Source organism: Mchenga conophoros, linkage group LG10 (genome assembly GCF_057382185.1).
Source record: "Mchenga conophoros isolate Kocher_MC1m ecotype Shallow Benthic linkage group LG10, M_conophoros_male_GT1.1, whole genome shotgun sequence".
Lineage (NCBI taxonomy): Eukaryota > Metazoa > Chordata > Actinopteri > Cichliformes > Cichlidae > Mchenga > Mchenga conophoros.
Window position 1 is genome coordinate 17,323,577 of NC_140535.1, and position 27,359 is coordinate 17,350,935.

At 40.8% G+C, this 27,359-nt stretch overlaps 2 protein-coding genes across 3 annotated transcripts; both read right to left on the reverse strand.

Moving 5' to 3' along the window:
- Positions 1-696: 696 nt before the first annotated feature.
- On the reverse strand, positions 697-27,132 carry LOC146565656 (uncharacterized). Of its 2 annotated transcripts, none has more exons than XM_085288960.1 (9): positions 26,992-27,132; positions 16,494-17,766; positions 15,255-15,809; positions 11,318-11,462; positions 11,005-11,107; positions 10,042-10,080; positions 9,904-9,945; positions 8,249-8,540; positions 697-1,930 (listed from the first exon to the last, which is right to left on the reverse strand). In XM_085288960.1, the coding sequence occupies exons 3-9, from the start codon at positions 15,439-15,441 to the stop codon at positions 1,707-1,709; spliced, it is 1,032 nt and encodes a 343-aa protein (XP_085145086.1). In that variant the 5' UTR covers positions 15,442-15,809; positions 16,494-17,766; positions 26,992-27,132; the 3' UTR covers positions 697-1,706. The 2 variants fall into 2 exon arrangements, with proteins under 2 accessions (XP_085145086.1, XP_085145085.1); XM_085288959.1 differs by having other exon boundaries at positions 10,042-10,083.
- Positions 21,926-27,125, reverse strand: puraa (purine-rich element binding protein Aa). The gene is made up of 2 exons (XM_085288961.1): positions 26,992-27,125; positions 21,926-22,907 (listed from the first exon to the last, which is right to left on the reverse strand). Exon 2 carries the CDS (start codon positions 22,837-22,839, stop codon positions 21,982-21,984), a length of 858 nt encoding a protein of 285 aa, XP_085145087.1. The 5' UTR covers positions 22,840-22,907; positions 26,992-27,125; the 3' UTR covers positions 21,926-21,981.
- Positions 27,133-27,359: the final 227 nt, after the last annotated feature.

Sequence of the window (27,359 nt, forward strand, 5' to 3'; positions counted from 1 at the left end):
GTTGTGCTGCTGAAATTAAAATTTTACACTGACCCTGGTGAAGCATGCAAGTATATTTGCTGAGGCTGGACATCTAAAAGAGGCAGATATTCTCAGTTCACCAGCTGCAACCTACATGTTACAGAATTTTTTTTAATTTTTTTTTTTTTTTTACAGTAAATAATCAAATTATTTTAAATGTTTTGCCCTCTGAACGCCACATAAAAAATTTTTTAATTTCTTTTTTATTGGGATTACAGTGATGAAAGTTAGCTAAACTATAAATTCTATGAACAGAATTATCCGGTATTTCAGAATTGGTAGGAAAGGGACAAGATTATTTGCTTCTTGAGCTGACTGGTTACCTGTTGTAGCTAGTTTCTAGTTCAAGTTCAACTGACCAATCACATTGGAGCAGATTTAAAAAGAAAAGCTTACATCAAAAAGAGACTGAACACAAACTTTCATTAAAAGTGGTTGTTTTTTTTGTTTTTTGTTTTTTTTTTTTTAATCTTTGCAAACAGTGACTAATGGACAACATTCTTGGCTTGAATATCTGGTGGCTACATCAGAACCCCGAAAAATTGGCTGTTGCTCTCAGAGGCTAAGTCAGCAAATTAGCTGAAGGATTGCCAGACAGAATAAATAGAGACAGAGTGAGAGGGTTTTTTTAAGAGAGTAAGCACACACACACACAAACTTTAAAAGACTCGGGTATACAAGTTATGCAGTTTTATTGTTTCATTGACTGTACCACAAAACCTTGACATCAAAAAAGAGAAAAAAAAAATGTCCCTCATTTTATAAGTGAACATTGCTGTAATGTTAAATATCCCATCACAAAATCTCACTCCTCATATAGAAAAATTTAAAAAACAAACCAAAAAAACAATAAGCAAAAAGTACAGTCACACAGCTCAAAAACATGAAACGCTGGATTATTTGGCAGCAACTGTCTAACTTGCCAGGATTTGATCCACTGGGAGTGACAGATGAGTGCATTTGGCACTGTCATTGGTCCACAACAGGTCGCAGTGAGCCTCCTGCCAGGTGGCAGAGGGAGACATACATTGCATTATGACAAATAAACAACTCTACACTATTCCCAGGGAGGAGACAGCAAGATAAAGGAGGCCTCTACTGTGCCTTCTTTCACACCCTCATGCCCCCCCATGCCCATTCTTTTGTTCAAGAAGACAGAAATAAGGAGGAAAAACAGAACCAGGCATGTGTGCACACCAGCGAATGTAAACTGTCTTATAAGCAATCAAAAGAAAAGGCAACGTGTCAGTAAATATCGTGTGCGCGGACTTTGTGAATTAGGGTAAAAACTGTGTTTTAGAAAAATAGCACATTTTTTCATGCTTGTATGAAGTGAAAAGCATCAGTAACAAGTAAATTCATTTGAAAATATGTGCGCCATCATTTTCCTGGCAAAAATGTTTAAAAACTTTCAAATGCAATCCACTTCTTTGGAATTCTTTTGACTTAAAGAGTGTTTACAGTACTGCAGCATCAAAAATAATAATAACAATAAAAGAAAACCATTACATTCAAGCATTTCCATCACTGTGCATTCAGAGTGACAGCAACAATGCAAACGTTACCACTTCTAAACCACCTTTGGAGTCCATCCCATTAAGCCTCTGAATGAGGCATCACAGTAGGTGATCTGAATCACAGAGATGCATGAAGCTTGGGTGGGTGCCTGTTCACCAGTGTACGGATTACCTGACAGTAGGTGTGCTCGTTTGACGCAAGTGGCTAGGTTTTGTGGGAAGGGGTGGCTTAATCCCACGGGAAGGGGTCTGTGCAGGGTTTGTAGCGCGATCGACACTGAAGGTTTTCATCAGCTGAGCCACGCGGCCACGCCCTGCGCAGACTGGTGCACTCCCTGACGTCCAAGGCTCCTCTGAGCTAGCCTTTTGAAGCTTTTCTGATTCGCGGATATCTGGAAGAAAAAGAAAACAACACACAACAGTTTACGTTTTGCCTTTAAAACCACAGCAACACGATCTCTTTAGTTCCCTAATGCTTACAAAGCTTTGTTAAAGGAGAGATGATGCAACATGGTGGTAAACATGTCACATGTTCCAGGTATCAAGTTTAGAATGGAAAAAAATTATATATATATATATATATATATATATATATATATATATATATATATATATATATATATATATATATATATATATATATATATATATATATATATATATATATATATATATATAGAGAGAGAGAGAGAGAGAGAGAGAGAGATAGAGATATAGAGATATAGAGAGAGAGAGATATAGAGATATAGAGATAGGGATGTTTGTGTGCGTCTTCAGTTTTCAATTAGATATAGGAGCTTAAATGCTTTGCAAATCACTTATTTAGGATTTTATGTTCAGTAGCTGTTGGGCAAGCAGGAATCAACCACTACCCTTCCCGCAATGCCATGTTAGCTTGCTCTTCACCCTTTTCTGCCTTTTTTTTCTCCCTTTCATTCGCTTTCTTTTATCCCACTACGGCTGAGCAGAGGTCATCCTCAGTGGAAGTGTAGTAGGGACACAGCTGGGTGTAGTTTGTGCTTTTGTGTGCGTGCGTGTGTGTTGCCGAGGTACTGTGTTTGGAAGAGGGTGTAATTGAGGGAGGAATGGAGGGAACAGGAGTAACGAACGAAGGGGAGGGAGGGCCGCAGGGACGGGAATGGAGAGCAGACAGACGCTGCTCAGACACCAGAAGGCTTGAGGAGCCACATATTTTTAGCGTCATCCCCGGGGGACAGAGATATGTGAGAGCACCCGTGTGCGTGACTACAGACACACACACACACACAAACGTGCGCACACGCAGAAAATAGAGTGAAAACACACACAGGCGTGTACAGAGTTTCTAACAGCTGAATTTCAAAAGACATGCACATTCTCACGTTATGTTCGGGTCCGTGCATGCTCTCGCACACATAAACACGGATTCAGACCCCCCCACCCACTGCACATGGATTCAGTCACGCATGCAGCCAACGCTGACTAACGCCACGGCATAGTGTGCACACACGCACAGTCACACACAAAGAGGTGAGGTACAGCCAAAACCACATGGGCACTCCTGAGGCCGGGAAACCTTTAAAGCTCTTGATGTCTTGCAGGCATGAAAGGGAGAGACCTAAAGTAGCCTTTAAGGTTGTGTTATTGTTTATTGCTGTTTACTCTGCTTTCGCTCCTCTTTCTCATTCTCTCGTGCACCTCTCCCCGTGGCTCCAACACCTCCCCTCTACCTTCCTTTTGCCCTGCCTTCCTCTGCCCCCTGACCCATAGTTCCTGTGTTAATGTCCTCTCGCTGCGTTTCGTGGGCTTGCCTCTGATTGTCTCGTTGTGTTGTGTGGTCACCACGGAAACCTTGGATAGGCTCCAGCAATTGAGGCTGACACACATTCAGGCACGCACCGAACACACACAGATGCACACAGACACAGACGCGGGCACGCACACACACTCATGGCCAGAGAGTTTTTTGAGCTCAGAGCCTTCCTGCAGGTCTGGAGTGGAATGCTTAATAGAGACAGAGAGATAGAAAGAAAGAGCAGGAGAGGGAGGATTGGTGTATGGGCAGGGACTAAATGAAACTCTCCTCAGCAGCTGCACCCCGAGCTCTGTCTGTCCGCCGAAACAAGTCATTAAAGCTACCTGCGAAAACACCTATTTAAATTAAAGAGAACCTCTGCAACGAATTGCTTGTTGAGATTGATTAATCTCCCAATCGAGCATTCAAGATGCCACCCATCACGTCCCGGGGCAGCTCGTAAATGTACAGAGAGGACAAAGAAGAGGGGCGGGAAGAAGTGTCAATGATCAGGCTAGCACAAAAATTAAAGACTAATCTATCTCTTTAAAGACGTCCACATGTCTCGCAGAGAAAGAGGAGGGGTGCGAGGGTGGAGGACTTGGGTGGGAGGTGGGGGGCAGAAGTGGGGCAGAGGGCAGAATTCCCCAGCAGCACGTCTGTGGACTGAAGCGTGGGGAGGAGGAGAGGTGTAGGTGCGCTTGTTGTGTGTGTGTGTGTGTGTGTGTGTGTGTGTGTGTGTGTGTGACGTGTGTGACGTGTGTGTGTGTGTGTGTGTGTGTGTGTGTGACGTGTGTGTAAGCGTTGGGGCAAGCTCCTGCATGGGGGCTGGGGCCCCTGTCACTTATCAGCTCTGGCTGAGCGTCGCCCAGGGCTAGAGTCGGAAAGCAGCGCTGGAATGTGTGTCCTTCCCTCTGAAGGTGAAGCCAGAGGAGAGCGGACGGAGACACAGGGAAGAGTTATAAACACAAAAACACGCGTGCATGTATTAGCTGCAGAAGACTTTGATGTTCTTGAAACCATCCTCAAATCATATGGACTGTCTCAACATATATAGGTTTATTTCTTGCACCGGCTCTGCCATCCTACCTTCATTATCTGGAGTGTTAACAGTTTCTATAACTTTAACTAAGAAATAAAAATCTCAAGATTCAGGATTTATTTTTGCTGCCAAAAGAGGAGAAAACCCACGCGATCACAGGGTGAAGCTCCACACAGAAGGACAGGTCCAAACCCAGGAACCTCTTTCTGTGAGGCAACACAGGTTTCACTTTTTGTGCAGAGTCCCAGTTAACAGTAAGACTCATTTTCAGATTTACAGGCTTTCAGTGTTTACGTTTTCAAGCATGAACTGATTTTGTTTTTCTCCACGCAGATGTTACACCTGTTTGTTTCCAAAAAAGTCTGTTTCCTGCCAAAAGAAACTGAAGAGAAAACTGGTGAGAAATATGGATTTTTCTCACCAACATTAATTACCAGATTATTTGTTATAAATACATCAACACTGTGAAAAATACCAGGGTTTAATTGCCATTTTATTTGTTCACTCACAATTTCTGCCAAGAAGGTTTTGTGGTTGGTTTGGTTTCATTGTTTCTCTGTTTATTAGGAGGATTACTCAAACATTTTAGCAGAGGTGGGACTTGGCCCAAAATTTCATGCCACATCTTCACAGATAGGTATTTAATTGAAATATGGGGGGGGGGGGGGGGGTTAATGTCTTATTGTTTTCAAGAAAATATCACAAACTGATCTGCGTTCATATCCTCTTGGATCCAGGAACTCGATCCATGTATAGCAAGACTTTCTTTTGCTTTTGTCGAGATACACGGACTTGGATACTCTTGTTCTTACCCAACCTCTTACCTGACGAATGTAAAACCTTTAATCTTTTTAAGCCATTTAAAATTTATCAAAGATGGGATAACGGCATCCTGTCAATATCCAGAACCTGAGACTTTTAAATTGGATTTCGTCTTATCCTCCTGGGTTAGCCTAAACCATACTGGCTTGTCATGACATCCAGTCTACCTGTGTAAAACATTTACAGCATGAATGCTCCAGTGTTAGATTTCAGAGTTTTATGTTCCTCGTTGTAGCTGTAAATCCAAATTTATACTGTCACTAATACAAAGTTAGTTATTCTTTGGGAAAGCGAGGCGTGAGCCACGGTAACTGCTCAGGATGCATGAACCCTTGTCATTACCCGCATTCAAATGAAAACAGCTGAGGCATGAGCCTCATCTTTGTTGGCCTCCTCCTCCTGTTGGAACAAGCTTCCTGCCATTGTCAAGGACAGACACTGTGTCAGTATTTTTGCTCCGGAGTCGAACACATTTATTCAGCACTGTGTTCAACCCACCTCAACTCCCACCACACCAGCTGTTCTTTTGGGTTTCCTTTCCCTTTCTTCCCTCTACATTTTGCTCTTATTCACTGTCGTGCTAGCGCCCAGGGAGCATAGATGTAGCCACTAATCTAACCACCAAAGTGGGTGAAGACACACATGCCACCAAACTTCTACAATACATCTTTGCAGCCAGATCCACATTTAACTAAAAACAAACAAGAAAAACAAAAAACAAAACAACAACACACTTTGTCTTTTTGCGACATTCTCACGAGTGTGTGGGTTTGACCGCCAAAAATCTGTAATGATCTTGAATGTTTACAATAATCAGAAAAAAAAGGGGCGGGGGGCAGGAAATATTTTCAGGATTGTTCCCCCCACCCATTTTATATAAAATGCTAAAAACATGTGGCTAAACCAATAGACAGTCACACAGCTATGAGGAAGTTCCTGTTAAGGTGCTAGGAACTTGGTTTTGTTGTATGGCTTTCTAAAGGAAACTGACTCTGTCGACATCTGCCTGGTATAAACTTAAGTTGACCCAATAAAACTGCTGCAATCACCGTTGAAAGGAAAAATGTGATTTTATTTAGGTTTCTTTGTTTCTTCCAAATTTAAAAAAAATGGTTCTGGAGGAAGCCAGCCTTCAAGTTCATGTTGCAGTGAGCGTGTGGTGTAGGGAGAGCATATTTCCAGCAGAGGGACCTTTATGGAGATGAGATTTTCTGCTCAACTGGACTTTTCTTTCCCTACAGTATCACTGATTTCCACTGGATGGTGCTAACTTCACCCTTACAATGACCATTTTTATACTTAACTGGGTCACTGTGTGGTACATGAGCTTCCAACAGGTATATTAGATATTACAACGATAACTCGAGAAAGATTCAAACAAGAAGTTGGTTCATCTCTACAACATAAAAAAAACTCCCCATTTTATTTAACACTGGCACAAAAGGAAAGGAGGAGCAGACCCATAAAAGAGAAACAAAAACACTGATACATTACCCTAACAGGAAGACCTCATCTCAGCCCAAATTGAAACAAAATTAATATAATATACACAATACTGTACAAAAGTCTCGTTTCACACCTTATTTCGTTCCATTTTGGTTGCAACAAGCCAGACTTCTCCATGCTTTCTGGAGGTCTTTCAAGGCTTTTATTTGAATGATGAATTTTAATAATTTGCTGAACCCATTTCCCTTTTTCCTAGAAAAATATAAAGAAATGACGAGTGACTCGAGACTTTTGCACAGTAATGCAGCTTTGAAGAACAACCTTTGCCAAGATTGACACAGAAAGATAGATAGGGCATTATTTACAAAACCTTTTGTTTTAATTTTTTGACTGGTATCCTTTGTTATTACTAAATTACCACTTAACAAAGGCATATGTTTACACTTTTATCCACATTTATGTTGCCTCCATGAAATAACACAGAAGAACAAGTTGAGTTTTAAGTAGTCATTCTAGGGAACTAATATTTTAGTTTTACTGCTGGCAGATAATTCTCCTTCACATTTTTCCTTGACTTCATGATATTTTTCATCAAGGTCAAAAAAAAAATTTTTTTTCTTCTTTTTTGTATTTGCTCACAAACTTAGCACGACGCTCTGAAGAAAAGACTGGAGAATAAAGGATCTGGAGAGGAAGGGCTGGGGAGAGGATGGAATGAGAGGCAAAAAAATGAGAGGAGAGAAGAGCAGAGCAAACACCCCTGCTGGCCACCAATTTCCATTTCCATCAGGAAATTGGTTTTCACATTTAGATTTTTTTTTTTTTGGGGGGGGGGGGAATTGGACCCTCAAATCCAGCAGATTTGGTCCCACCAAATGTCGACTGCATTGCCACGGCTGTTGACAAATTAATTGTTGACAGAAACTGATCACAATAGAGAAGCTATCAAAAGAGCAGGTGTGCACGAGCAACATGTTACAAGGGGACAAATCCCAGTCGCGTACGTTTTCCCCTGCTTTTTTTCCCCTCTAGGCAGGCCTCTTTTACTCTGCCAGTCCATAAAGATTCCAGGGGGCTGAGGCACTATTTGGCGAGCACATTGGGTTTCAGGAAATAAATCCTTCTTCCTTGCTGCAGCACAGAGAAATTTATCTAGTATGAACTTTGTTCAGACTGGTTCTGCTCAGCTCTCCAAAGCTATTATTACTCTTAGAGAAAAAGCTGCGGCTGGCTCAGAGAGCGGTGGTGATTGTCACGTAAGGCAGTAACCATGTTGTGAACTCAATTTTAAACCCATATGTTTAAAACTGGAGTCCAGGCTTTCCGCAACAAATGAAACTTAGCCAGAAATAAGAATCATGGACTTCCCACGAATCTAGATTAGTTTATCCACGGTGACACTGATCATAATCAGTATGGTTGCTTTTGCTTATTGGATTACAGGAAAACCGAGAAAATAAAAAGGTAGAAGGGGTACAAGCCCCTCCCACCTGATACTGTGAAAGATGGATGGCACACCATACAGTTTTCCCAGTACATCACAGGGGTTAAAACAATACCATGTCATCAATTCACTCCAACCTTAGATGTGTCATGTACTTTTAACTCTGAGTTAAATTCACTCACCTTTACCACCCGGTGACTCCTGTGGCTTCTGGGGTTCTTTTGACTGCAGGCTCCCTTTGGTTGATGACGTCATGCCAGAGTCTATTTTGACAGCGCTGCCGGGAGAAGAGTATGGCACGGCGGTAGCCAGCCTCAGATTTGTGAGGCCAGGTCTCGTGTTGACATAGTCTGGTGCTGCATTTGCAGAAGCCGGTCTCGTCTTGACAGCGTTAGCTCTCGTGGGAGGCCTGGAGCAGATGGAGGGCTGGGGAACTGACTTCTCCTCGGTTGCATTGGCTGACTTCAACTCGAGCTGCAGAGTGAGGAGTGACAAAAGAGAAGCGGGGAGTGCGATCGGTGTTGACAGCTAATTCACATACAGTGGAATTACTGTCATGTTTGATTAAATCATTGGATAAATGATTCACTAAATTAGAATCCTCCAGTGACAACATGGTGCCGGAATGAAACACGCAGAACTATGACCACTGATTAAGAGTTTAAGGATGTTTGGAGAGAAAATTATAAGGTGACTTGAAAATCAAGCAGCCTTGCTAATCTTGCCTCCTGATCTTACGCCTTCTTAATCAACAATCTCACTCTCTCCTCCTCCCTCACGACGACTCCTTCGCTCTCTAAATCAACTGGAGAAAAGCTGCAGCGGCGTTAGCAACAGCCACATCACCAAAGCGCCCCCGTTTCCTTTCTCCTCCAGGAACAAATCATTCAATCTATAAACAAGGCATTCAACCAAATTATGAATCCTATAAAGAAAGGCTTATGCTGTGAATTCTTGGCTGTCACACTTGCCAAACCTCCTAAGGTGTGAATGCTTTCTTGCCATGTGCACATGGGGTGGGCCAAAGATGTGCTGGGGCCTGTAATGGAGAGAGGCTGGTATGGATATAAGATGTGAGGGAGAGAAATTTCTGTCTGTGGCAAAGAGGAGGGGAAAAAAGAAGAAGAAAAAAAATGGAACAGAGGAGAGCTCACGCGCCCAAACCTCAGGAGACTATCCCACAATCCCATCCATCTGCGACTGACGCATTCTCTATCTCTGGCGTTTTAATTCCCTGATCAAGTTCATCAACCATCTGTTCTAGGGCAGTCCAGAAATCCTGCCTTGTCTCTGTGATTCAGCTGTTCTTGCAAAGCGTGTCACCTGCACACACACACACACACGCACACGCACACGCACACACACACTTGTATGCACATAAACGCAGAAGAAAGCAAGGGGATATAGCAAGCCTACTCCCCAGACGACACAAGGCTGGAGCGGCGATGGAGCTAGTGGGAGGACAGGACAGTTCAGCTGTTCCCCGGAGAGAGAACTGTGAGGGGTGCGGCAGCTTAGACAAGCGGGAGCACAGAGAAGGAGAATGCTGGGAGAAAGATGATCTGCAGAGAGGCTGGGAGTGAGGGGACAGCTGGCCCCAACCACCATTTCCTGTGACTCAGAGGGTAGGACTGCCACAAAAAGTCATATAGGCACTCTGTGGTGGTTGTGCTTCAAAGAGCTAGAGATTTTACTGCACATCGTATACAGCACCTTGCTGAAACATGTCTTTTAAAGTGTTTTTCTGCACAGGTATGCAAACATTTCCTTTCTTAAAAATATTTCAAAAAGCTAGAATGAGATCAAAACACCTGCAATGACTTTAATTCACAGATACCTTTGCAGTTGCTGTAGGCGGTGAATGCTCGCTCACTGACACCTGTGGGTTTAACAAAGACATTACATGAGTGATCTAGGCCATGATGCAGTGTGAGAGCACACAGCTCTGTTAGTGCAGGCAGTTACTCCAACTCACCGGCAGAGGGAGTAAAGTGCTCGCCTCCTCACTTTTCCCCTGCTGGGAGAGAAAGAGACACAGTTAGTGCTGATGGCGACTCGTCATCTTCCTCAACTTTTAGAGCTCAGTGCTTGGAATAAGCTCTTAAATCTATACTTAAAGGAGTTTAAGAAATAGAGATGAGATAAAATACTTAATTGTGTGAATATATTTCAAATTAAAAGTTGCTTTTAAGAAAAAAAACATCTGTGCGGTGGTTTTGTTTCTGCAGGAAAAACAATGATGGCCTCTTATTTCCACTGAATGAGCAGCAAGCAGCTTTAGCTTTAGAGAAACATCATGGTCAGGCCAGATGAGACTGTGTACGCTGGCTCGCTGTGGCTCAGTGTGTGCATGGTTGCCATGACAACACAGCAAATCTCTTTTTGAGATAGCATGGAAAAAGGAAAAAAAAAAAAAAAAAAAAAAAAAAAGGAGGCACCCACCAGCACCCCCAACACACACACACACACACACACACACACACACACACACACACACACACACACACACACACACCTAAAATATCACCAGGTCAGAAATCATCAGCACATTATTTTGACACAGAAACAGGGCAGCGATTGATTTTCACCAGCTATGCTCAAGAACCTAATGGAAAGTTTCCACAAACTGCTCTGCGGGTATGAGAAGTGAAAATGACTCCACCACAGTGTTGAGATTGAGATGGAAATATTGAGTTGAATGGATAAAAGATAAAGAGCACCGTGAAACTTTATTTTATGTCGATCTGAAAGCCCACTCCATCTCAGTCATTTTTATTATACACGATGTTTTGATCAACTTGAACATATTTATTAGGTGTATGTTTTTATTTAAATCAAGAGGCGATAGCAGTGTTTAATATTAAAAAATAATTATGACTTTTTTTTTTCTCCAACCAAAATGATTTGATTTTTAAGGATCACAGAGAGCTACACACACCTTTAGATTCAGGGAGACGTCGGGTTGCGTTTTAGAAAGGAGGTTCTCTCTCTCAGTCTTGACAGGTTCCGTGTTTTTTCTGTCCTTCAGTATAGTTTGATGGCTGGAAAACATAAACAGAATGTGTCACGTATAAAACCCAACCAAATCTCCTTAAATGACAGTCTGTTAGCAACACATGCACACAAAAAAAGAAAAACAAAAAACTGAAACACTGATTCTTCTGTTACACGTTGTTCTCTGCCTTTAATCTTAATTATTAAAAAAAAAAAAAAAACATCACTGTCTGTTTTGTATTACAAATGTGTATTACCTCGTGTTGTTCTGCAGGCTTGGAGTCTTCTTCTCTCCAAATCCTGAGCAGATTAATTTGGAGCTCAGCTCATCCACCTCCCCAATCACAACAACCGCCACGTCCCCATCCCGGCCGAGCTGCCAGCTGACACTCTTATTGTTGGCTGTTAAAAACACGAACACACTTAAACATTACAAGTCAACTAGCTACTGAAACAAAACTGAAAGTGCTTTTGAATTTCCCTCAGTGAACCTGTCAAAAAAAAAAGAAAAAAAAAGAAAATGTGGGATATGCCTACAAATCTTATAAGGCTATATCAAAACAACACAACAGAATAAATGATGAAATATTGAATAGACTGTTTAGAAGGCCCACCCCTGATTTTTCAAACGATTACTCTGAAATGTTTTATTAACATTGATAACTAGTGATCAACATAAGCATACTTTGACCCTCACATAACAACTTGTAGTGCTGGTTAAAGACATTCTAAATCACAGTCCAGTCTTGGTGATTCTCCTTGTGGTCTAAGGCCACAAGGAGAATAATTTATAGATTTATAAATGATGATTTATTCATTTATTTATTCATTTATTATATTCACTCTGCTGTTTTGCTTTCTAGATGGGGTCCGCGGCTTCCAACCAAATATAATATACGCCTGAAAAAAACAAAAAAGTCTAAATATACGTGATTGTGTTGTATGGTAACGCGGCTCACTTAAAAGATCACTAGTAAAAGTTACCTGTGATTATCTCGCGGCTTCTGACTTATCGCTTTGTCTTCACTGATTTTACTGCAGCTCTCTGTTATTGCAGTGATCACAACATTTAACAGACTTGTAGCGCTTACTTAGATGGAGATACATATTTGTCTGTGTGTGTGTGTGTGTGTAAATGACAAGTCTTTCTCACACGATAAAAGGTTATTAAGCTGCAAACACTTACACTTGTTTTAGAACTGATGCTTTTCATCCTGTACATGAGCTCTTTAGGCAACATTATAAAATTCAGGTTGCCTTCTTAAAGACCTCATAGTTCATAGAGCCTGGTTCTGCTGGAGGTCTCTTCCTGTTAAGATGGTTCTTCTTCCCCACCATAGTTCGTAGTGGATAGTCTCATTTTAGGCCCTCTCTTTCCCTCTAATATTGTCTAAATGACAATACAAGACTTGTTTGTGAACTGGTGTTATATAACTAAAGCTGAACTGAAACGCACATTATTCTCACACTCATCAACCCACTCACTGATCCTTTATGCCCTGGGGCTGTCTTGTTATCCTGGGGTCGAGACTGCTATCAGAATATAAATGATATTCGTCACAGGCTAAATGTGACCACTCAAAACAACTTTGTATTGATTTGCAGTCACCCATCTGTGTAAGGGGAAAACATGGACCCACAGTGAGCCAACCAAGAAAACAAAGACACTGGATTTAAGTACACGTCAAGAGTTGGGTTTTTCCTTTAATTTGTCATCGGTCCATATGTCACATCCTTGTAACTATGTTTGGAGCACTGAGAAGTTACTTTCATAGTGAACTGGTTTTGCCAGCCAACCCTGTGGATCACATTCCTGCGAGGCATACCAGCATGACGCAACCGTCAGAACATACCTCTAAAGACATTTCCAACAAAAAACTGACAGCAAAAGCCACAAAACAATTGTCAGACGCACATGACATGAACCCTGTCATCTGAGTACAAGGATGCTACATTTTATGGACAGAATGTACAAGAGGCATTTCCACTGTCCTCACCAAGAATGTGTTGCACTTTCTTGTAAACAGAATATATCTGTATTTGAAATAACAATCTGTTGCTGAAGAACAAGATCATTGATTCTAATCAGTTTTTTCCGCCTCGTGTAAATGTCAGCAGTCTAAGAACAACATAAACAAAGGCACAGAAACAGGGCAGCATAAAGTCAAAGTCAGCACATAAACACTCATTACCACGAGGACAACCTTGTGGTAACCAAAAAAGTACTTCCAGAAACAAAATTGTACTTAGAAAAGTAAAAAAAATAGCAATGTCTTTAGTTTTAGTCTCTCTCAGTCTGACGTCAGAACAAACAGCCCAATAAGGCACTGCTGCGTGTGTATTATTTTGGACTAGGATTTATATGTGACTGTGAGTCATGTGTTTGTATTGTTGTATTGTGTTAATGTACTTCTGTGAGCTTCTTTAATCCTCCAGTCTGACAAGTGCGCTCCTTGTCACAATAAGACATTTCAAAAGTGCCACCAAACCGAATTAGACCTGCGACAACAACAAAATCAAAACAAGCACATCCTGCACTGGAAAACTAACCAAAACTAACCTGAATCGACAGGCAAAACCGGAAAACTAAAGAAAAACAAAAACTAATGGAAAACACAAAAGTGCAGGAGCAACTGCTGAGTGGGATATGAGCTTCATTTTGTGGCTAAAAACCCATTTGGCATTTCAGCTCTCCCACAAGACCATCCAGATAAAAATCAAAGTCTCCATTTCTTTTTCAAACACATACATTTCCTGCTAACTTCCCATTTCAGACTCTGCTAATTGTTTAAAGGCCTGAGTCTTGACTCATGTCCTATTTTTACATTTTTACATCAATTATCCACCATTTCCTCTACACGCAAGACAGAAAAAGAAAAAAAAAGCCGTGTTTGTGGAGAAGAGTTGTAACCATGTGTTCTCAACCTACAGCCTCCTAGAGATGACTGCACTGGTCATTAAGACACAGTGCATTGTTCTCTCGCTCTGTACCACAGTTGATAGAAAGTGCTTTGATTAACCAAGACCAGACAAAACACATCACTGTGTCAATCATCAACTGGCTTTAAGTCATGCTGTGATATCATTGTAGTTTAAGTAACTGCTGCACTCATCCAAATAAATTAACTTTGCCTCTGATGTTTGGATTAAGGTGATAGAACAATTTGTTATGTTCGCGTCGTTACGCAACGCCCTTCTTCCAGAAGTCCTTAATACAAAAGACGTACAAGAGAAAATGCAGACACGCAAGATTTTGCCAAACCAGTTTCACGACCGGCTTGCAGCTTCCTGAGTTTCTGCTTGTTTTGTTTTTCCCATGCATACTCTCACCACCTAGGTTGAGCAAAAGAATTTACCAAATATGAGGAAAAAGACAGTATTTGTAATCATATCTTATGTCAGCTTCTGATAAACACATGTGCTCTTCGTTTAACTTGTAAATTTCCCGACAGGGCTGTTATTTTGCCATCTCCTCCTGTCCTGTGGATGTTTTCTTCTGACATTTATTTGCCATCAACCACAGAATTCCAGATATGAGCAACATCTGGGACCTCACATTGCAATGTTTCAATTGGAAATAAAATGATCTAATTTAGAGTTTCTGTCTGTGTGAATGAGGCTCAGAAGACAAGGAAATTAGACCATACGGTCAAACTATTTTCACCTTGTGGAGGGTGAAGCATTTAATAAAAAGTGCAATTATAACAGATCTTTAAATAAAGATCTGTAATAGTTTAGGACCTAAGCTGTAACCCCCCCCCCCCAAAAAAAAAACAAAAAAACAAAACAAAACAAAACAAAACAAAAAAACCTATTTTGATGCTCACTTCATGTTTTGACAAACAGCTGTTCAGATAATTGGGAGCATGCAAACTCCAGAAGCTTAGGATATCTGTCACAGCCAACGTACACATGCTTCAGTGGTTCCCTTATCAAGCTTTGTAACGCTCTATCGGGTAATTCTCAGCACACTACGCAAATATCTCAACTCCAAGGACTCTGAAAGCGCTTGCTCAGAAGAGAACAGATGGTTTTCTGTGGAACCTTTGTGAAAACGTGACAGTCGGAGTGCCTGAAAAACCTGAAGCTGCACCCTGCAGCTTCAGGTTTGAGATAAACAGGAAGAGAGAAGGTTAAAAAAGGTGAGGTGGCGGCTGTGGTTGTTGATGAAGAGTCTTTACTCAGTGTGGTTACCTTTTCTTGGCTTTGCTCTCTTGGACTCTGCGTCGCCCCCCTCTCTCTCCAGTTTCTCCTCCCGCTCTTTCCAGCGCCGCACCTGCTCTTGGCGCATTTTCAGGAACAGTGTCTTTTTCTGCTCTTCGTTGAGGGCTTCCAGCACCTCAGGGTCAATGTACATGTCCTTTAAGATCTGCTGCAGCATGTTGGCGGCCAAATGGTTGGTACGTTAACCTGGTACCACTTGGCAAGCAGTTGAAGCTTGCTTCTCGTAGTGCACAGTGTGTAAGGATGATTTATGGTCTCATGTCAGCAGAGGACTTTTGTAGCTTCTTATTTGTCTCTAAAGTCACTCTTGAAGTCATGAATTAAGGTTCTTGCTCTTTCTACACATGCTTTTGTACAAGCTGTACTATCTCACTCATACAGACTGTCTTTCTCTCTCTCTCATACACACACTCTCTCTCACACACACACACACACACACACACACAAATCCTGCTTCCTTTCTATAATGTGCTCAGTTTCCCCATCAAGATGTCAGATTTCTTTGGAGGTCATCTTTGGCACAATCTATGAGAAAAACAAAACACACAGTGAAGATCATCTTGCATGATTTTCAAAGCTGCAGTGTCTTACATATTTTCTTAAGAAACTTTTTTTCTTATTTCCTAGAAATATCTGTTTAAAGCAGTTGTCTTCTCCTTCCGTGCATGAATACGGAAGAGCCCAAAGCCAATTTCAACACTTTACAGAAAGTCTGCTACCCAGAATGGGAGGAGATTCCAAAGGAATGGGACTGCATCTGACATCAGTGTCCCACCCTGCTCCTTCCTCTCCCCAAAACCATGTTCGTTTCTCTCTAAAACTCTCACAAGATAGCGGCCCCCGCCTCTTTTTCCTTTTGTAAAAAAACATGGCCAGTGTCTGGTTGTAATGAGGGATAAAAATCTGGGTCATAGCACTGGACAGCGAGAGCCAGGTTGTCTAACAAGAGGATTGAAATGGACTCCTCCAGTCACAGTGGGTAGTTAAACAATGGCTACCACATAGGCAGCACTTGGAGGGAAAGAAAGCTCGTCTCAGACTGAAAACTATCACACTGGTGGAATACAGATTGGTGTCTGCTAAACACACCGCAGGGTGCAGAGAAGGAAACCAAAGAAAACAGGGGGGAGGGGGTGAAGTGGAGAAAATGAGTGCTACAAAACAAAAAGGGAGTTGTAGGAGAAGGTTAGAATTTGCTGAAGTACTCACAGTGGGATGTAGACAGCCGCTCCACAGCAGAGTATGCTAACTGAGCTGAGGGAGTCACAGCGCCTGTGGGTCCACCTCGTCTTTGTGTGTATGACTGAGCTGATGACATCACAGCATTCCATAATCTCTTTACCTCCCTCTCCCTTCCTCTCTCTCTCTCTCTCTCTCACACACACACACACACTAAAGCTACATTTAAGGCTACATTTCAACTTCCTGAGTTGGTCTCAGGAAGTTGAACTCACACTTTAAAAAGCTAGAAAGAAAGGCATGCGTTCATGTTCATAACACACGTATTTTCCACATCTTCACACATTTTCGCTTACACATATAATTCTACACAAATAATATTTAAAAAAAAATACAGCAAAGAAAAATGAGCTCTCTTCCTCCTGTATTTTCTTCCATTTTAATGACGCCTTTTAATTAAGAAATGCTATTTGCTAACGTTCGCGTTTAGTATTACCCAAAACTTTAGCACAGCCTCTAGCATTATGTGAAACAACCGATGTGCCTTCTAGCATTATGCAAGTAACTGTTTGCTGTTTAATTTACCATGTCTGCTGATAGTTTGCACATTCAAGCCAGAGGAAATTTTCTCAGCTAACTGTCCTCCTCTGCTTATGAGCCACTCATTTTTAGGTAAAGAGCGGCCTCTACTGGTTAAGGCAATTGCTGTGATTTAAAAAAAAGAAAAGGAGCCTGCCATGGATTACGTCACCACCCAAGCCAGTGCTCAACTACCTTAAACTACAGCACTAAACGAAAGCTGAATAAAAACTGTGTATAAGCACTTATGCACACTGACCGCATGGCTCCATAAATTTCCACTGCAAAACAGCGTAAATATACAATGCATGCAGATACCTGCACCTAAAACGTAACGAGGGGCAGGATGCTTTTGTAACAAGCCATTTGTTATAGTCAGCGGTGGCAAAGTGCTCATGTGAGAATGGTCATGCTTCAAAATTAATAAAATGTAAGTTCTCTAGATTCAAAGTGTGGCACCTTGGATCAGACTAAACACATCAGAACACATTACAATGTGTTTTATGTTTAATAAGAGAATCTTTGTTTAATTAAATGGGGTTTATCCTTTTTTTGGATGCTTTAATCATGCTGTGACGACAGAGACCAGTTCTCTGTGTAGATTCTGGGATGAGGAGCAAAGTCGGAGTGTAAGCTGGCATCTGGGCTGGAGTCCATCTCGGTATAGCACATCCACTTCAGTTTTTTCACCCTCCATCCCCCTCTGGCAGGCTGGGACTATGAACTAACAACAAAGCACAAACATATATATGTCCTGGAGAAATACCTTTGGGCATATCTAGAGAATGGACCTCCCAGCTCGTTATGCTGTATTTACTCTTATGTGGGTTCTTCTGATAGGAGGAGAATGGTTGAAGCAATACAAAGGTACCGCGTGTGGATGGCCCAGAAATAAATCTGCCTCTATGCTCCATGATTTAGAACCTAGAAGCAACCCAAATGGTGCTGCTTTATCACTTTGCCAATTTTCAGAATTTACATAATGATAATTAACATTTTCTATGTCATTTCATTTTATTAACAGAATTAAACCAAGACTTCAACTTGTTACAGGGAATCAGTTTTACTTATAAATAGCTATAAACTCAAGATAGTGAGACGCATCCTAAAAACATCTGGAAGCAACTTTTTTAAGCTCTTTTTTAAACTTTGATTTTTAGCTTAACTCTGACACCAAACGTATTAAAAAAGAAAAAAAATAAGAAAGAAAAACAATCATTACAAAAATGTAACTTGAAACATGTGCAGGTTCTGTTGGGTCACGATCAATAAAGTCTAATTTCTTTAGTTTTAGATTAACAGAAAAACTCACAGAAGAGCAATTGTTGCATACAGATGATCACAAATTGCATAGTCGGGATAGTCAGAGAACAAAGTAACGCTTTATTTTACAGCCTGGTTTTACACATACAGTACTATTGTAGAAATCTCTAAGAAGACATGAGTCATCAGGTACTCGCCATTGCAAAATTTGCATTTTATAGGCTGTAAAATTAAGCTTTAGCAATTAGTATCATTGCAAATGTATAATCAGACATTGTAGACAGCACTACATAAAAATTAAACAGACTTTTCAGTGATTTCCCCCACCCCCATCCCACAACAAGAAATGAAACATGAAAAACACATACATTTTGAATATAGATTTTTTTCACCCTCATGGGTAAATTAAATTTATTCTTTTTTTTTTATAATTTGTCAAATGTACATAAATTATATTTAATGCATCAAAAACCAAATGAGCAAATCAAATAACCTCATTTTTTTTAAATAAAAAGAGGTAACAGAAAAGAGAACAACATTCTTTGTTGAGATCATTTTTAAACAAGTATTGGTCAGGCATTTCATTAACCTGGGAAAGCAAAGTGCTACACACAACAACCACTGAAGACAGTTCACCATACACCTTAATGAGGATTGGACTGAAGCACCTTTTCTTAGCTTAAAGCTAAAATGGAGATTCCAGGGATTTTTTTTTCTTCTTTTTAAATTTTCCTTTTCACAAAAAAACAAAAGAAAAATCAAAACAAAGAAACAAAAAAAAAAAAACAACTCCATTGTATGTTTACAGTCTACCTTGAACAAACCATTAGCCAAGTTTACCCTTTTCCTTGAGAGGGGCATACTTGCAGGGACAATGTTCGATTTCAAGTTAAAGTAAGTACGTGAACTGCTTGACTCAACAGGCTGCTAAGACCTTGGTTTACTATATTTTCCTCCAGGATGGAGCTTTGTGTGCAAATAAAGGCATACAATTCCTTCATGAGAAATAAACATGGAATTCAGCCATATGCTTTCAAATAGTAATCATATATTTAATTGATATACATATATTGCCACCATTGGCACATATGATATTGCACACAGTGATGAAATGTTGCACAGAAAGAAAAAAAAAACAAAACGATATTTTTGTGGGCAAAAACATTCCAAAATTACAAATAATGTGGAATAATGCTGAAAAGGTAAAACTACATAAAAACAAACAAAAAACAAACAAACAAAAACCCCCACAAAACAAAACAAGACATGCTTGCTACTCCCCATTAATTGAGCAACTTACAACTTACACATAACTAACCCAAGCCATGAAACAAGCATTTTAAGGGGTGGGGTGGGGCTTTCCCGTAACAACGGATACCATTTCAGGCCACTACTGATGTTCCCAATCAGCCCCTGCTCTCCCTGCTAATGCATATGGCTGGTGAAGAGCCATCTCTTCTGCATCGTCTTGCATCTAGGTGACCACCCCCTTCCATGTTTACATGTAGGCCGATACCTGGATGGCTAGGGAATGGGGATGGCAATAAAGTCGGGGGGGGGGGGGGGGGGGGGGGGGCTGAAAGGTAGCAGAAAAAAGTTAAGAATTCTGCTCCTATTTTTCTAAAGAGTTTGTAACAGACACTTTTAGCACCACGAGTCGTGCGCTAGCACACAAGGGGGCTGAGACACAAGAAATAGAAGAAAAAGGAGTTTTGAAAAAAGAAGAAGAAGAAAACAAAAAGAAGCCATAACTGCGATCCAAAGCACCAGGCCAGCGTGTAAGCATGCGGAGTGTGTAAGGCACCAGGTTGTTTATATGCTGAAGAGGATGCTCCCAATCAGGTATCATTTAGGCTATACCAAAGGCTCCAAAAATAGGTGGTCAAGGACAGTCTAGTTTGCTGGTTTCCAGTCAATCTAAACATGGGAGCAATCATTTAATTCAATGCTGAGGTAAATCTGACAGTATCTGATTGTTGCCAGTTTCTCTGGAGTTTACTGACAGAGTTTATAAAACTGCTATCACACATCTATGAGATGCGACTGAACTGGATTAGAACCAGTTGTTTTCCGTGTGGCAGCCCAAATATTTACAATTAGACCAGAACAGAATCTCATCACCCCAGGTGGGTATTTGGGCTTACAAATCTAAAGCAGAGCTATGAGAATGTATCCAAAGTAGCCCCACACTGAACTTCACACCCTCAGATCTTAAAACGCAAGAAAGGAATGTGCACATCCAATGACATAACAGACATTCACCAACAGGTGAACCAGGCCGTCTTCACCTCGGCTAAGCCAGGCAAGCGCCTCAGTGGCCGTCCTCATAGTGTGATGGTGACATTTCGATTACTGTTCACAAGGTCGCTGCTTTTACAATCATGCTTTGAAACAACTTCCACTAGAACTACACCGAGCCTTTTGGATGGTAATCCCCCCCCCCCAGTCCTCGAACTTGAGATTCATACAACATAGGCAGATAAAGATACGTATGGAAGGGTCTTTGAGCCAATATTTTGGGAGACCAACGAAATCGTAGTGCAGATAAACATGCAGCAACAGCACTCCTTGGCACCATTTAGACTTTTATGACTAAACAAGATCACAAAAAGTTTGTTTCATATGTACTAACCGATTGCGCTCTTCCAGTTTTACTATGCCAATCAACACAGTATATTCAGGGTCTTTTGCCTTGTTAAATAATCTGCAGTTCAGGCCATTTGCTACATGTTGTCTCTGCATTTCCTCTATCAAATACACATTTAGTACCTTTAAACTGAACACATTGCATTAACAACGAGACACAAAGGTAGTCTATTATATATCCATCTGCATGGCAACAATTTCAACTGAAACAAAAGTTACAATATTAATATATCTTTGAATGCCTCTGGCAAATGTCAAGATCCAATGACCAGTTCCTTATATGCAATGCATATTGCACAATAAATAGAGCACTTATTTCATTTCATGAAAATGCCTACACGTTCCTTTGTTTTGTTTTGTTTTTAATATATATATATATATGTACTGCATGAAATCTTATCAGTTTCCGAAGCAGGCCTAGCCCTCATATGATTTATGTGTAAACACCTCTCTACTCACAGGTAAAGGTAAATAGGATGGCAAGTACATGTGACAACCTTTTACAAAGTTTTGGAATTTTGGTCTAAAAATTAAAACATCTGATTTGTGCTGAAGTCATTTAACTCACATGAGAAGGAAACTTTTTTGTCTCTCCTTTGAACTCGGCAATAATTCAATTTGAACATTGCAAACACTTTTTTTTCCTCTCCTCTTTACAATAGCTTTAACTGGTACAAAAGTTTTCTGTTAATAAGGGAAATAAACAGTTCAATATCGTTTGTCAAGTAGGAAACAATGTTCAAATATAATGTTATTACTTTGTTTAGCAGCCTGTTACTGTATTAATGGTGGTTAAGTGGGGTAACATCCAGCGATGAGTGACAACATGTCATAACTGTCAGGTCGTGGAGGTTTCTTATATTGTGGGTGATGCTCCCTTGGTTAAACCAATACAGTTAAATCTTTAGATTTCTTTCATTATACAGTAGAGTGTTTTCTTTTTAATTATAATTCTCTTGTTATTTTCATTACTCTGGCATGTTTTTCCTCTCTCTCTCTCTCTTTTTTCTTTTTTTGTTTGCTGTCTATATCAATCCTCGTCTCCATCGTCCTGCTGCATCTCCTCTTGTTGCTGCAGCTCGCATGCCCTTTTCTCCCGCTGTTTCTCCTGGATCTTCTTCATCTCCTCGGCATATTTACAGAAAGTATTCCCAAATTTGGACCACACTTTGTAGGGCACTGTAATTGAGTTGCGGTACGTTGGCTTCACCTCGCTTACCCTCATAAACACACCGTACTTATTGGATCCGACGTCGAAGAAAAACCGTTTGTTGTCCACAGTCAACGATGACCCTTCGGGCAACTCTGCAGGTTCGTCCTCTACACCATAATCGTCAATAAGTTTAGCCAAAGCGTCACGAAACTCAATAAGTCCCTGGGCAGGCAGAGCAATCGTCTGGCCTTGCGTGAATCCCAAACCGGGCCCCCGGTTAACGGTCTGTCGAATCCTCAGAAACCGTCCCCGCTGGTTCTCTTTCAGATCCATATAGTATTTCCGATTTTCTCGGACCAAGAACTCGCTTTTGAGGGCTCGCCTGGGCTCGTCTTGTACCATCCCCGGGTTGCTCGGACCCAGCTGGGCATAATGTTCGATGAAGTCCCCCAAGTAGTCACGGAACTCAACCGCCACGGACATGGAGAGAGTGAGGCGGCTCTTGTTTCCACCGGCCCCGACTTCTGCTATCTTTAAGAAGCGGCCTTTCGCGTTCTGCTTAACGTCCAAATAGAAACGTTTGTTTTGGATGTCAACCCTCTTCGATGCCAGCTCTTGGGTCTCATGCTGGAGCCCGGAGGCCGAGCCCGCCCCTCCTGTCGCTAGGTGCATGGAACCGAAGCCTGGGCCCGTAGCTGCTCCTCCCTGCTCACTTCCACTGTCTCTGTCCGCCATGATGCTGCCTGCCTGCCTTCTCCCTCTGTCTGCTGCACAGCCACAGCGAGCCGGAGCTCTCGCGAGATCTACACAAGAGTATAAAAAAATAAAACGAGAAGGGCGCTTAACGCAGAGCGATTGCCATGTGTTTTAATGCCCTTTATGCCACACCGCACGACTAATGTCATAAGCTGTCACTAACATTGAAAGCGAAACCTACGGTTGTTGGAGGAAATGCGTCTACCAGCCCACTTAAGTTTCATTTCGTCTGTACAACTCCCGAAAAGCCAGGTGCTTTTCCAACCTGGAAAGACCCAAGCTTGCCCTCAAGTTTTTATCTAAGAAAATAGCCTTCTAATGCATCACCGACTTCACATCACAAGTGTATCTGTTTACGTGGGATGTGCTAACGAGTTTACAGATCACCGTTTGCTCTCAAAGAGTTGAAGAATTAAATTTTTTTTTTTGATTTACAAGTCACAAGAAAATCGGTACATATTATTTAACAGGACCACATCAGCAGCAATACAAATAATAGCAGGACTGATAAAACGAATAGCTTGTAACGAATAATTAGTTTTCACTCTAGGCGACAGTCAATTATTACATAATTTATAATACGTCTTACCTTTTATACATTGTATTGGATTTCTAGGCTATACTAAACACTGATATCAGCATTAGAATTAGAAAGGAAGGAAGGAAGGAAGTTTAGTTTAAAATATATGCTATGTATAGCTAATAATACAAATAAAAAAAATTATATATATTAATTTTTAGTTTCCGATTCCCGTTTTATTTTATGAATGAGCAGTTTTGTTCTATAACGCCAAATCATGTCAGAAAGGGAGAGAGAGCCGCCATGTTAACTGTGTGGGAATAATATGATAATAATATGATAATAATAGGTGGGTCTCACACAACATTGTTTCAGCAACTCAGCTAAGTTTCCCCACCCTAGAGGCTACTTACCTCTGCTTAGATAAAAGACGGAACAACTAGGCTAGCTTTAATACCACCAGTCATTCCTCAGTTTGAAATCTGTAAAGGTGCAAATTTTTTTTACAAAGGTTACATTTTTTATGTAGCAAAACATCCAATGAGCGTGCTCGGTATGCCTACGGGACATGCAAAACAGCTGCCAACATCAAGGCTAACACACACAGAAGGCGTGAAAGTGTAGCAACCCCTCCTGTAGCTTACGTTCATGAAAGAAAGGTGCTGTTTCTAAACTCTGACTTTGTGGCGACTATTTCTAAGGTAATCTTACCCACTTATTCACGCCTTAAGATAGAATTGTGTCACCCAGGTGTCCGAGCAAGGTCTGAACGCTGTCTCAGCGGAGCGCCCTGCAGCTCGCAGGCCTGCCTCATTAGTACTCGGGCCTCCTTCTCTTCAGCTATTCAGCGGCGGCAATGTCTGCTCCGGGTCAAAGCTCTTTCTTTCATTTTATTTTTTTTACTTGCGCAAATGTGAAATTTGATGGGCAGACCTGGGCTATGATAGTTCAGCTCATTTGCTCTGGTAATATTTTGCGCATTTCAAGTAAAGCCACTGCATGGATTGATAATGGGAAAAGATCAAGGCATGCCCATCTGGGCCTACACAGATTATTACTGACTAGACCATGACGATCTTAGAGCATAAAAATAAGTAGTAATAAAGCCCCAAATAAATAAATAATAAACCCATCTTAACTTAAATTCTGCCCAAAAAATAAAATACAATAATCAATGCTGGCGATACTTTTTTTTTTTTTTTTTTTTTACACGAAGGACCTTTTTTTTAGTCTTACTTCCGATTTACCTGGAAAACGATTTTGTTTTTTTGTTTTGTTTTTTAAAAAAGAGTGCCAAGACCTTTCACTCGAGGCATCTATGAGCCTGTATAGGGTATCTGTATTTTTTATTTAGCATAAATCTTCTGCCCTTCTTCCGCCTTTTCTAATTCCTTTTTCATATTTACTTCAAACTACTTTAGATTGCCTCCAAATTATTTTTACGACCAAAGATAAACAGCGCAAATAGGTTTTAAATGTAAAAATCGCTCAAATAGTTTTATTCAAGCGCACTACAAAGAGTTAGTAGGCCTATTATTACAAGAAAATAAAATTTAGTATTCAGTCAGTGACTGTGAGACAGCTGTCCTAGGCCTCGTCTATATGATTACACTGCAGAAAGCCCAGAATTTAAAACATAATTGTTTCCCCCGCCGCTCATTCTTGCAGACTCGTTTATGTGTCGCTGCCGAGTCCAAATAAGGGAAAATGGTAAGATGTTTAACTGTGGGTATCCTTTAGGCACTATTCGTTCTTCACTTCACAAACAAGACCGAGAATTGAACCTCAAACTTTTATTTAGAATAGAAAATATCAACTGCATTGATGGAAACGTTGAGATACGTGATTAATTTCCCTCTCAAAGTTGACCTTTCTTCTCTACCTTTCCACAAGACTGTTAGGCCTGACTGAAGCCAGTCATACAAACAAACCCAACGCAGAAACTTAAAAATAAAGTAAAATAAAATAAAAATAAACATGTATGCATCTTGACTTATAGATACTACTTGATTTCTCAGGCGTTAAATATTAAAGCAGTAATTTGAAATGCTTTACATTTAAAATGCTGTATGCATTCTGTATGTTTATAGTAATCATTTCAAATGCTTATTGTTTAAAAAAGAAAATTCCGGGCTGTGAAAAAAATATTGGGTAATTTAAAAAGTTACAAATATTAAAAATTATAATTTATTTAAACAAATAATGAATAATAAAATGTGAAGCAGGAGGACGCTGAAATATCCGGACGATGCTAAGAGAGAAGTCGCGTTCAAGAAAATTATTCCCTCTAAAATTCCCTGAAGAAGAATTTAGGTCGCTCTTCTACTCTGTCCATCAATAGTGTAAATCAGAGCTGCAGGTGAGGAGACAGAAGCATGTGGGCCTTAAGAGGAAACAATACACTTGACTAATTTTCTCCTTCTTTTAAACGTTCTCTTAATCTTTACCCACCTTTTATATTTTTTATACACATAAACATTCAAATATGACCTATTCTGCGCCTCAAAGGGTGATTCATTCCCCAGTAATTCCCACTTTGATTAAAAAATAAATGAATAAATTGTGATTAAAAACCTAACAACTGCGCGAGGATTAAACCAATGACAATTTTAGAGTCTAAACGTGTAACGTGTATGACTGTGATGTTCAGCGTGAGGTTGGCCTGTTGGTTTTCTATGCAAAAAAAAATCAACTAAGTTTGTCCGCACCTGCTCGCAGTGAACCTCTCTCATTATTTCATTGCCACTCCCCAGGAAACTCTGAGTACAAGCTTGTATTCTTTTCATTAAGTGTTTCTGCTGAAGAGAAGTCAACTCTATGCTGTTTTTTTTTTTTTTAAATGATCTGCCCTTTCTTTTTATTGTTAGTTTTTCTAAATAGATGAGTCCAATAAATACCGCTGTGGATGCACGCGAAATGGGTAAGTCATTCCTATTGCACTGAATGAAGGAACAGCACTGCAAACTTACAGGCCTCGTTTGTGAATAATGTGTCGGATTTAAAATGGCCTTACCTCTCTGGGCCTCAGATTGCAATGGAACCACTCATTTAGAATTTCATCAGACTTTCTAATCAAAGCGTTTACTGTGACAAGCTCATCTTTGTCTGTACAAAGTTACACCTAAAACACTATATACGCCTCTATATACGCAGATTTATGAAGACCCAATAGACAGATGAATAACTTATCAGTTAAGCAATAAATTCATCACCAGTCGGTACTTGGCCTATTTTCTTTCTGACAATTTTAAATTATGGACGTGGATCATACATGCAGGTCTTTTTCGGATCCCGAGATCGCATCCAACGCAGTTTTCAGCCTCAGAAAGTGTTGTCGCAGTTGGTAAAAGACAGCCGCTGTGATCACCTCCCAAAGTTTCTCCCTACATCCCAGCATAGGTGGCATCGCTCCAAATGCAGCTCCATTTTTTTTTTTTCATTTTTCGTTTTTTGTAGACAGATCGGTCGTACAGTGAAGTATTCATGCTTCTGTAAACTCTCCTAAGCAATGTCATATGCTTGGCTGCACGTCAGGACACTTACAGCACAGCAACAATGCGAATGACTTGTAAATAAAGCGTCATTCCACCGAGCGAGACTCCATAACCTACCTTTACCCCGCTCAGTCTGCAGGCGCAGCGCCTTAAAACCTCGACGGTCTGCCGCAGATGGCGAGACGAGGCAAAAGACACATGTGAATGCGCTCGGACTCCTGCGTGACAGCGACACGGACTGCTCCTGCTTGCTTCACAAGATGGACAAGAAACCGAGAGTCGTGGCACGAAGAGCGACACACGCACAATTCAACGCCGCTGCACGTTGCATGATGTCAACACGCAAATGTTGGAAACTCGGTTCAAGGGCGCCACTTCTCGGCGACACTGGGGAATTACAGTATTGTCTTTTTGACTGTAACAGGTATAGGGCAACATTTCTGGGAACTGTAATGCAGGGTAGCGTCTAAAGAAGTGAAATCCGA

Bases quoted from the DNA above. Each gene is read 5' to 3' on its own strand.
- LOC146565656 (XM_085288959.1), bottom strand. From the start codon at position 15,441: ATGCTGCAGCAGATCTTAAAGGACATGTACATTGACCCTGAGGTGCTG. The intron at 11,463-15,254 runs GTAACCACACTG...TGTTTTTAACAG, and splicing joins GAGAGCAAAGCCAAGAAAAG to CCAACAATAAGAGTGTCAGC. The intron at 8,541-9,903 runs GTATCTGTGAAT...CTCACTCTGCAG, and splicing joins CGCCTACAGCAACTGCAAAG to CTCGAGTTGAAGTCAGCCAA.
- puraa (XM_085288961.1), bottom strand. From the start codon at position 22,839: ATGGCGGACAGAGACAGTGGAAGTGAGCAGGGAGGAGCAGCTACGGGC.